Raw genomic sequence first — 12,096 nt, 5'->3', positions numbered from 1 at the left:
GTGCAGACATGCTCAGAAGCCGGCAGCAGGGCGGGACGTCTGAAGGTGACAGCACAGCTCCCGGGCAGCCTGGCTTCCCATCCCATCTCTGCAAATGCTTGCAGCCTGGACCTGATCAGGTGACAGGCAGAAATTACAACTGACCTGAGGGGCGAGCACCTATCCTGAGCTCCGTCCCTTCACTTCGGTTCTTGTCTCTTAAGTTTTCTTAAATGGAAGCAACTGTCCTCATATGTCATTATGGTCTCATTCTATGCTATTATGTCCATTTATCACCAGCCCATACCTCGGTCTTCTCTCCTGCACCTCTTCCCTGACTGACGGGCCAAGTGGGAATGATGATGAGGGCACACGATGACAATGATGGCAAATGTCTCTGGGGGCTGATTATGTGGCTGGCTCAGGCATTTCCCCCAATATTTTATTATTAAAATTTTCATAACATACAGTAACATGTAACAACCTTGACAGTGAACACCTGCACACCCACTGCCAGGCATCCACCACTAACCTTTTTCTGTCATTGTTCCATTATGAATCTATGCACCCCTCGATCTGTCCAGCAATCCATCTGTGTTTGTTTACTAGTGCTGCCTGCTGTAACAAATTACCACCGATTTAGTGCCTTAAAAACAACAAATTTATCATCTTACAGTTCTGGAGGTCAGAAGTCCAAAATGGGTTTCACAGGCTAACATCAAGGTGTCAACAGGGCTGTGTTCCTTCTGTAGGGCAAGGGAGAATCTGTTCCTTTGTTTTTCCAGCCTCTAGAGGAGCCCACTTTCCTTGGCTTACAGCTCCAAACCACTCCATCCTGTTTCCTTTGGCACGTCTCTCTTTTAAACTGACCCTCCGGCCTCCCTCTTAGAAGGACCCTTGTGTCCACCTGGATAATCCAGGACAGTCTCCCTATCTCCACACCCTTAACTAGGTCACACACCTTTTACCACGTAAGGTGACACAGTCACAGGTCCCAGAATCTAGGATGTGGACATCTTGGGGGGCCATTAACTGGCCTACCACAGCATCTCATTTTTTATGCATTTCAAAGTAGTTTGCACATAAGGATATCTTTACCCCTAAGTTTCAGTATCACTAACAGAATTCAGTATTTATTTATAGTCCTTTCTTTTAAGTTAAAATCTGTGTGCCATGTCATGCACCTTCTTAAGTGCCCATCCAGTGAGTTTTGACAAATGCACGTGACCGTGTATCTCAAACCCTTATCAAGAGCAAGGGCACTTTCATAATAACAGAAAATCCCCTCCTGCTGTTCTCCAGCCAAACCCCGACTCCCCACCCCAGAGGCAACCACCAAAGCTCAGTGTGGTTCATTGGAGAACCTCACAGAAATGGTGTGGCACAGTGTGTATTCTGGGAGCCGACTTTGCCAAGCACAGGGATTTCCAGTCATCGCACTGTTGCCTGTAATGAGTACGTGGGGCCTTCTTGCTGCCCTGGTGTTGTTTGCAAATTCCCCTCCGCCATTTCTCCACTCTCCTGTTAAATAACATCCGAGCTGTTCCAGGTTTTAGGTATTACAAATAAAGCTGCTGTGCACATTCTTGCACAAGGCTTCTTATGGACACAGGTTTTCATTTCTCTCAAGTAAATACATTGGAATTGCTGGATTAGAGGGAGGATGCACATTTTCAAAGAGGCTACCAAACTGACTTCCTGGGTGACCGCGCCACTGAGAACCCCCGGCCCCCGCGTGCGGGAGCTCCCGCCGCTCCAGCCCTGGCCAGGTCATGCTGTGATGTTTTACCCATTCTGAGAGGTGTGGAATGTATCCCCTCTGGTTCTAACTTGGGGTTATTGGGGATGACCGACGCTGAGGTGTTTTCTAGATGCTATCGGCCATTCCTACATCTTTGGTGAAATGTCTGCTCAAACCTTTTATTTATTCTTTTATTGGGTTGTTTGTCTTTTTTATAATCAAGTTTTAGGAGCTCTTTACATATGCTGGACACCAGTTCTTTATCAGACATGGATTTTGGGAATTGCGATCATTGTGGTTTATAATAAGAAGTATATATTTGGTCCTCATCCCAGTTCCTGGTCTAGAGCACCTAAAACCTTAGGGATTTCCTAAGTGATGAGAGCAGAAAGATGTCTTTTGTTCTGTTAATGAGTCGACTTTTGGAGAAACCTAAGGCCAGCTGCTGGTTGCCCGGGGAGCCAACCACACTCTCAGAAAGTTGGTACCTTCGGTCCCACCCAGAACCGCTGAGAAATGGAGAGCAGACGGAGATGGACTCCAATCAGCAATGGCCTATGATTTCATCGACACGTCTATGTGGCAAAGCCTCCATAAACACCTAAAGGGAAGGGGATCGGAGAGCCTCTGGGCTGTGAGCACGTGTAAGTGTGGAGAGCAGGGTGCCCCCCCTGCCCACATCCCTGCCCTGCGCATCTCTTCCATCTGGCGGTTCCTGAGTTAATCCTTTTATGATAAACTGGTATTTAATAAGTAAAATGTTTCTCTGAGTTCTGTGAGCCACTCTAGTAAACTAATCAGACTCAAAGAGGGCGGGGGGTGGGGGGGAGATTCTGATTTATACCCTGTTGGTCAGAAGCACAGGTGACACCTGGATTTGTGTTGGGCATCTAAGTGGGGGCAGTCTTGGGGGACTGGGCCCCTACCCAGGGGTAGATAGTGTCAGAACTGAGTTGAAATGTGGGACAGTCAGATGGTGTGAGAGAACTGCTTGTGTGAGGAGAAAAGCACATGTCAGGACTGGTGTCACAGTCACAGCTGGAGATCAGAAGTGTCACTGGTACAGAATCAGATGAATACTTCCTACCACCATGTGGCTTGACAGGGTCCAGTATTTCTCATCATCTCCCAAGATGATGACACACCAGGCCTGGGGACCCAGGCAGATGGGACGATGGGCGCTGGGCCAACGCTCTCGGGCAGGAACACGCAGGACACCGTGATGCAGCGGGCAAAGAGCGGCCCCAGCCCAGGAGGCTGACATTGAAGCTGAAGGGCAGAAAGGCTCTGAGCAGAGGGAACATCATACTTGAGGGCCCCCAGCCAAGGATGACAGGGGAGACCACCGAGACCCGGGCCGGCTGTGAGCGGCCAGCAAGGAGCTGGACTTGGTCCTGGGGCAGCATGAAGCCACTGGCGTTTTTTCTTCCTTCTGTAAAGGGCAACGAGTCCATCAGCACAAAGTAGATCTCATTTGTCCCCTCTGGAGCATCTTGCTGCGGCCTGGGTGCATCTCAGTGCCAGGAAGGACAAGACCGGGAGCTCACTCGCACGAGAACCATTCTTCCAATGTACAAAGTTGGCGCGGTTCACAGCCAGACTGCCAGGGTTCCCATCTCACTGCCTGGCAGCATGCTCTCTTGCGAGGGACTTCACTTTGCTGGGCCTCTGCTCCTCTGCAAAGGAGAATAACTGCATAGTACCGACTTCCGGCCTTGCGTGAGGACTAAGTGAGATAAGGCAGCAGGTGCCCGGAGCACCCCAGGTCCCCACAAGTGAGCCACGCACACGGCCCGTGTAGACTCCACATGGGCCTTTTTTATTATTATTGTTCTTTTAACTTTTTCATTCATTTCTCAGGTTAAGCTTGTATATATTAAGTGTGGATTCATTCAGGTCTTACTTTGAAAGACAAAATTAATTTTCAAAACAAAAAATAAAGGATGAAGAAACTTCAAATTAAGCTTTGGGAGAGATGTCCCTAAAACTCCATTTACACCAGCAATGAATTTCACACACAGCAAATGGTGCTCCCCTCTCCCCAGCCTGCTGAAGCACACGTAAAGCAGGGACTGGGTGGCTCCGGCCGACTCCATGCTCAGGTGAGAACTGGCTAACACCGCGGGCCGCCAGGGTCACCGCACCAGACAGCTGCTTTGGGTGCGTTCGATCCAAGCAAGCTACATGCACCAAGTGAGCCCCAGGACTTAGGAAAAGTTCCTATCCTCTTTAACTTACTAATAGTAGAATAAAACCTAGATCTTTTGAAATTGTAATTTTTAAAATTAGAGTATGAAAATACGTAATTTTTTAAACAGGCGCGGGCGATGAGGATGGCCTTACTTGGGAAAACTAACATCCCTAACTGATTCTGGTTGACTGGTTAACAAAGGTTTTAAGACCCAAACCAAGAACAGTGATTTCAAAAACGTCTAAGCTTGAATCAGAAAACATTCAACTAGCTTAAGTAACTGCTCGGTGTGCCTGATGCTTGGATTCCTTTGGCTGGCAAGAAAGTGCCATGTAAGACCCAGGTGGGCAGGAACACCTCCGATGCCCCCCTGAGCCGCTCTCACATCCCAGGAATGCAGCATTCCCCGGCGCGTCATTTCCCGGCAGTGCACACCTCTAAAGAGCACGCATAGTGCTTCCTGGTCACCGAGGGACAGAGGTAGGATACCTACAGTAGCACTCAAACGCAAACATTTTAAAAGATTTATAGAACTGTTACCAACCACTAACTAGCTGCTCCACCAAACACAGGGAAGCAGCAGCCAGAGCTGTTGAAATGATGCAGGACCGAAGCGAGAGGAGGCTTCTCCTCTGGGGTGACAACCACTCAGCAATTAGCCCTCCCATACACGCTGCAGGCTTGACTAGTCAGTCCCGGCATTCCTTCCCTCTGAGCCCAGAAGTGGCCGTCGGAAGCCTTCTTAACACAGGGGCGGGCAATCATTATAAATGGAGCTCAGCTTTCTCTTGAGTGGAGACCACCGTGCCACCCCTGCTCTGCCACTAAGCAGCTCTGGGGTCCGGTGTCTGCGACAACAGCCTCCCTTGTCAATCTTACCAGTAATGAACACAGAGCGAACACTTGCTCAGCTGCTGATGGGACTTCACCTCCCCCACCGCACTTTATCTTCACATCACCTAAGATCAAGTGCCACCACCATCCACACGGGCCCAGGCCATTGGGAAAGAGGCTTGGAGCGATAAAGCAGCAGACACACGCAGCCCAGGTGGCAGCCCAGCCCCGGCCCCGCCCCGCTGCACGCAGCCTCCGGAGGGCCACACTGCACTTCTGAGGGCCAGCAAGGTCTCAGCAGCTCGGCAAGACAGGGCTGGTGTCCTCACGAATGAGGAGGTGAGGCCCCAAGGCTTCAAAACTTAGAGGGTGAAACACGCAGCCTCCAAGGGGCTCCTTGGCCCCAGGCACTAGAGTAGGAAGAAAATTAAAGGACTCCACTGACGTCCCAGACCATTGACCACATCACTCCCAGGGATGTGGGCCAGAGACCAGACGATGCCAGACCTGCTGTTCGTTCCACTTTTTCTTATAACCCAGGAAGTCCCTCATTTGAATGCCTGCCACTTAGAAGTATCTCGGTGATGCAGAAGGCACCAAAAACTTCTAGAACTGATTATATCCCATGTTTATGCATTCCTACCCCAACAGCAATTAGCACAGATAAGCAGATTAATACCACTGGGGCAACATACGTTTACAACGTACTCCTAATCTTATTAACATGTTTTTTTAGCCTTTACATAATATAATAAATAGCAAATATACTCACTGGGAAGTAAAACAATTTTTCATTCTGAAACCTAAAAAGTAAAGTTTCCAGCTGATGCAAGGAGAAACGTGCTTTCTAAAACAATGAGCGAAACAGCAGTAGACTCACAGACGCCGAGAAGTGACTGGTGGTTACCATGCAGAAGGGTTTGGAGTGGGTGGGTGGGGAAGGGTGAGGGGAATAAAGGGGCACAAAAATTCTCAACCATAATATGAGTTGGTCACAGGGATAGTATACAGCATGCAGAACATAGTCAATGATTCTGCAGCCTCTATGTTGACAGATAGTAACGGCACTAGTGGGGGTGAGGACTTAATAAAATGGGGAACTGTTAAACCACTGTGTTGTATATTTGAAACCCATATAAGCTTGCATATCAAAGATACTTCAATAAAAAAGAAAAAGAAAATGTGCTTTTTTAGGGTACATCTTTTATGTGATGCAGCGCCATATTTGACAACAAGAAAATGGCTAAGTAAAGGTACTTGCCCTTTGCCAGCCATAGCAGGGGAGAAATCAGTCACACGGAGCACTTAAAAACCACTCACAGCAGGCACTTAGCCACTTACATCGTAGAAGCACCCCTTAATTATTCTGATGACAGAACAGGGAGCTCGCTATAAGCAATTATGGGATGTGGTATAAATATTCATTCCAGGGCGTGGAGACAGGACCTCAAAGCGGAGCTCCTTTACCAAGTGTGTGGTTGCTAAGGCTCCCTGACTCTTCTGGGACCGCACAGGTATAATCAAGATGCTAGGAGAACCACAGAGAGTTCACTGCTCCTAGGAAAGGCCTCCTCGGCACAGAAAGGTAAGGGGCATAAAAGTCATCACCCTGGGTCCAGGATCAACATTTCCGTTTTCTGTGGAAGCTAAGAGTCCAAGAGACTGTAGCAGGCCCAGGCCAAGGAAAAGGCCCAGGGCAGCACAAGTTGACTCACCTACATGTGTTTCTCTCGTAAATGCCCACCCCACACCCCGTGCCCCACCCCCAACCGATGGTGGATCAAACAAGGAGAAATGCTGGCTCTGAAGATTATAATCAGAATAATAAACAAAGGAAATTTTACACAGCCACACCAAGCCCCTGTTGAAAGCCTCTTCCTCTCAGTCAGAGAGAGGAAAACAGAACAGATTTCCAGCCCACCTCCTCAAGGAGCATGTTGCAACACAGGAGCTGGACAAAGTCACAGGTGACTGGCCTGTGCCTTTCCTCGCAGACCGAGAGCTGCCGTCCATGGGCAGAGGCGGCCCAGCTCAGAGAATAGGTAAGTTTAGGCTTCAAGAGAGGGACACAGAGTTGTTCCCTTCATTGCAGAGAATGCCACAGGCCCAATGGGTCCAAAGGACCTACAGTGGCTTCTCTTCCCATAGAACATTCTAGAACACACCGTGTACATGACCCCCATCCCGCACCTGCTTATATCTGTCCACTTCCTACCAGCCACAGTTCCTTTTCTCCATGGTTAGAAGTCCAACCTCCCTTGACCAGGATCTGGGGTTAACTGTCTGAGGGTCCCACAGCTCCTAAAGGTGATCGCATGAGAACTCCAAAGCCCTAGCTCCTTGGCCTAAGGGGACTAAACTCATTACAAATCCTTTTCCTGTATGTTGTCACAAAAGATACCATTCCACCTTTGTTTTCAAGGTAAATCAGAGGGCCTGTTGAGCTCTGCTGTACCACACTATGTGGCATCACTTCCAAGTCTGCCGAGCATCTTGAACAGGCTGTGAGCACCATCGCCAGCCCGGCTGCACTGCCCGGTAGCGGGGCCCCTGGAGCAGCATGCCTATCCAATCTGTTCCTATGCAACACTTCGTAACTCTCAGAGCCGCCTCTGAGTCACTGCCTCTGCCCTGTTCCCTGCAGCTGCCCCTCCTCGCCGGGTCTTCTCAGCCCCACTGCACTGCCTTGAGGGGCACCACCCTCCACCCTCTGCCCTCCACCTCGCCTGCACCTGCATTCAAGCCTGCTTCCTCACCGGTCACCCCATTCCCTTCCACTCCATGCTGCAGCCTCCAGACTTTTCTAAAGTAACCAAGATGGTGTTTGACCACAGCCCACACGCCACACCACGGCCCAGCCACTATGATCCACCTACACTTCCCCAAAAGGGACTAGCTACTGTCTCCTCCAGGGCCCCAGCGGGAAGTCCCGTGCCCCCACCTCCTCTGCCTAATTCCTAGCCATACTTTACACGCAACCCTCCAGTCAGAACCCAGAACCCCAAGTACAGGTTGTATGCCCCCTGCCGGGTCTTGATCACTACACAGGCCTGCCCCCTGCTCCCAGCAGACTGTAGGCTCCTGAGGACAAGCCAGCTGCCCCTGCCACCAGCTCCCAGCCTGCCAGGTAACTGCTGGGTTAAGATTAAGATTCTTCTATATGTATCCTTAGGCCCTCAGTGCCCCCATTCCCTGTCATGACCACCCAAAGTGATTCCAGACACTGCCAGTGTCCGCTGAGGGCAGAATCACCTCCAGCTGAGAACCACTGAAGTGGCTGCTGGGTAAGGTTATGTTTCTTCAACTATAAAATCAAGGGAAAATTCCTACCTTGCAGGGCTAAATTACATAGTATCTGGGTCCCATATTTCTTTTTATAGAGCAGAGTGTAAGTTGGTTGTGTCTGGGGTGAAACTGCCCACACAGCCGATCACTCTGTAAAAGATGCATTACTGATGCATCAACAGCTGGTGGTTTAGGACTCTGAGATTTCTCTCCTGGAAGTTACCCAAAGTTAACAAAAAGAAACTTAGTATCTTCAACCTTCAGCTCAAGGCTGCAGCCACCTAGCGATTCTTTAGATCTAGCTCTTTTAGTCTCAATCAGTATTTTGTTCGTTTATCGCTATGTCTGCATCAAATACTTAAATAATGAGCAGGGTCAAGAGAACCAGAAGACAAGCCATAGACCAGGAGGAAAACATTTGCAGAAGATGTATCTGATGAACGATTTGGTATCCAAAACATACGAAGAACTTTTAAACTTTAACAATAAGATATGAAACAACTCACTTTAAAAATGGGCCAAAGATCTGAACAGACGCTTCACCAAAGATACACAGATGACACATAAGTGTGTCATGCGGGAGTGTGAACCTAAAACTACTCTAAAAATTGTATTTACAAAAGGCAACCAGGGACTAGGAACTTCCTTCATGCTCTCTTTCCTCAGGAAAGGAGGAAGGACTCTGTGAGCGGTCTGGCCGGCGGCAGTCACTGGAGTCTGGGCAGAGTGTGGAGGCAGATGGGCCCCTGGTGGTAATGGGTGGGGTGGGCTCCACCCGGCCCCTCCATCCACGGCCTCGCTGTCCCCAGAGCTGGTTGCCTGCCTCTGAGGACTTCACACAGCAGCTGTGGCATCCCTGAGGCACCTCCTCACCCCAGCTCCTGGCCTGCTGGACCTCTGGGGCCTCTCATCTGTGGTCACCAGGGGGTCTTCAAGGACGTAGACTTTCTGCTCTGCCACCAAGCCGACAAAACGGAGCCAGCTTTACTAAGTTGCTCCTCAAAGTCCTGGGTTCCATGGCAAGCTCCGGGCTTTTTAAGTGTTCCTTTCCACTTTCCTGATGCCCACAGTTATTCATAGTTCCGCTCTCTGCACCGGGCCACCACATGACCTCACTTGGTTCCCTCCCCCATCATATCAGCCTTAATCACGCCGTGAATTCATCCACAGGCACTTCCTGTATGGGTTCCTCCAAACTGCAGGGCAGCAGGGTTCCTAAAATGACCTTGCCTGGAAGATGACAGGACGCTCACCCAACACGTCCCCTGGGAGCCTCGTCACCACCACGGGCACTGCCAAGCTGGGAGGGGGCCCGGAGACGCGAGGCTCCCGGGAGCCTCTGACTCCACAGCAGTCCAGGCCCGGCCCAGAATCCTCCCACCCCTCCCTTGCAGGGGCCTCACCTCCACCCAAGCTCCTGAATTCATGTGACCTTTCTAACTAAGAGGAAAACGAAACCCACTGTGCACCTGCCAGTCTCTGGGCGCCTTCTTCCTGACTGTTCCATGGTAGGCAAATGAGCGCCCTCCCACAGGGACCCAAACTCTGGCCAGCACCTGCTCCAGCCCGAGCCCGTGAATGGCACAGAGCAGGAGGACGGGTTGCCAAGGCAACAGGCCTGCAGGACTGCTGGCAGCTCTTATTCAGGACCTCATTATCCAATCTCCAGGCTGGCCTCCCACTGTTGATTCCTGCCCCACTGCCCAGAAAGCCAGACGGAAGCCACTAAGCCCTTCCAAGCCCAGCACCTACCCCAATTCCTGCATCTGAGTCCAATCAGGGGTTTCACCCATCTGCGTGCATGGTGGATCCCTAAGGGCCCCAAGCACCCTAACTTTGAGAACCCAGGCAAGGGGCCGCTAACACATGGAGGCAGCCAGAGCAGCACACAGGTGTCTCCCTCCTCCCTCCTGCCGTTTGCTAGTCTATTCATCACAGGAGGCTTTTACTATTGGGATTCTTGGTGATTTTCAGTGAAACCAGATGGGCCTTCAATTTCCTAGGCTCACAGTGGTTCCTAAAAGCCAGAACGAGCAGCACGTCACCCTGGACTGTGGGGCCAGTCACTTCAGGCTTGTGTTCTTTCCATCCCAAGAGCATTATGTGACCTATACAAAGCCCCTAATAGTCCAGAACATTCCGCTTCCTTGCGACGCTGTGAAAGGTTTCTTTTCACTGGTTCCTTCTGTTCTCAGCCCAAACATCACCGGCTTCGAGGCTCATGGACACCCTCTATCTGATCACGCTGTTCAATGTTCACAGAACGTACCGTCAGAGCACCGGTAGTCATCACGGTGGCTGCCGCCTGTTCTGCAAAACCAGGGGCCCTGTCGCTTTCCCTCCTAAGGCTGCACGAATTGGAAGAAGGAATGTTATTTACATCTGTAACTGCTGCAAGCATAAAGAGGAACCCAAATTATTTGGGGGCGATGGTGACTGCAACTGAGCACACAGGGTGGCGAGGCAGCAGGAATGATAAAGAGAAGGGTGACTCATTTATCATCTCATTTAGGAGGCGTGACTTGACAGGGATTAATACAAACCATCCAGTCCCTTATGTAAGGCTGGAGGGGGGGGGGGCAATCTGCTTCGAAATGCGTAGGTGACAAAGCCCTGCCCTCAGGGGACTGAATCCAATTCAGTAAAAGCACCCAGGTAGCAAATTGCAAGCACCCCACCCCCATCCCTGGTGTTACACACATCCCAAGGTCAATGTGTCACACGCATCCCTAGGAACACACATGTCCCTAAAGAAACTAACGGGGTGCATGTGTCCCTGGGGTACACACAGCCCGGAGGTACAAGGAGGCTTCCTACAGGCCCTCGCTGTCCCAGTGATCGGCCTGAGGCCAGCCCCAGGGGCTTCTTTTAACAGCTGCGCCTTCCAATCTTCCTAAACAAGCTTCACCTCACACCCACCAGGAATCTGCCCTGGGCGATGAAATCGCCTGAACAAAGGGAAAATTCAGGAATGCAGCCCTGGAGAGACCTCGGGAACAACAGCACATTTGAAGCACAGATGTATTTAAATCCCCCATAAGTTCCATCTCTTCCAACTCTAAAAAACTCCAAGAATGTACGAGGAGGTAGGTAGATTTTTAGAATTTCCGTGGGCGCCCGGTGTGGAAACTGGCCGGGGTGCAGCGGGGAGGGGGCGGCGCGCTGCGGCCCGGCCTCCGGCCTGCGCGGTCTGCGCCCCGTCCCCGCTCCCCCTCCGGGCTGGGCCGCCTCCCGGCAGGACCCCGGCCCGCGCTCCCGCCGCCGGCCTGCCTGCGCGCCCCCGGCGGGGGGTGACCGGGGGGTCCGGCGCGGGGCTGCAGGGCGCCGGCCGCGGGTGGCGCCGCCCCAATGGCGCCCCAGGCGGGGGCGGGCGGGAGGCTGCGGGCGCCAGGGGCGCGCCCGCCGCGGGCTGGGAGTCCTGCCGGGCGCTGGCAGCTCGCGGCGCCGCGGGAGGGGGCTGCCGGGCGCTAGGGGGCTCGGGGGGCGCGAGGGCCAGGCCGCCCCGAGGGTCCCGGCGGCGCGCCGCACGGCCCGGCGGGGGCCGGGCACTCACCCTCCCGGGCCTTCCTCCTCCTCGCCAGCGTGCCGCCCAGCTTGCCCAGGAACGACTCGTCTTTCTTCATCCTGCGGGGCCGCGGGCCGGGCGAGCGCAGCGGCGCGGAGGACATGGGCCGAGCGCGGGTCGCCGCGCCGCCGCCGCTCGCCCGGGGAGTGGCCAGGAGGGCGCGGCCCCGGCGCCGGCCCCCGCCCCGCGCCGGCCCCTGGCCCTGCGGCCACCACCCCCAGCCCGCGGGCTCCCGCGCTGCGCCTCTCGCCCCCTCTCCGAGAAGCAGGGGTGGTTCAGCGCCGAGGGCGCGCCTGGGACAGACCCCCAGGACTCATGCCGCTTGCTGTGTGCCGGGCCTGAGGCCCTGGACCTGGCCGCCTCTGGTAACCGGCCTGGGGGCCCACGGGGACTCTGCAGCCACCTTCGATGCCCATCAAATAACTGCACAGATAGGTCATTTCATTTGTTGAGCTACTACCCAGAAGCCGACCTGGGAACGGGGACCCCTGGAACTGCCCC

At 52.8% G+C, this 12,096-nt stretch overlaps 1 protein-coding gene across 1 annotated transcript in view; it reads right to left on the bottom strand.

Moving 5' to 3' along the window:
- Positions 1-11,755, bottom strand: part of PARVB (parvin beta) — a 103,089-nt gene extending 91,334 nt beyond the window's left edge. Inside the window, exon 1 of the mRNA XM_037006808.2 lies at positions 11,584-11,755. Within this exon, the coding sequence (XP_036862703.1) occupies positions 11,584-11,698 (115 nt within the window). The 5' untranslated portion in view covers positions 11,699-11,755. The remainder of the gene's footprint in view (positions 1-11,583) is intronic.
- Positions 11,756-12,096: the final 341 nt, after the last annotated feature.

This window comes from Manis javanica, chromosome 10 (genome assembly GCF_040802235.1).
Source record: "Manis javanica isolate MJ-LG chromosome 10, MJ_LKY, whole genome shotgun sequence".
Lineage (NCBI taxonomy): Eukaryota > Metazoa > Chordata > Mammalia > Pholidota > Manidae > Manis > Manis javanica.
Note: the sequence above shows the minus strand (reverse complement) of the source record. Positions and strands in the feature narration are given on the sequence as shown.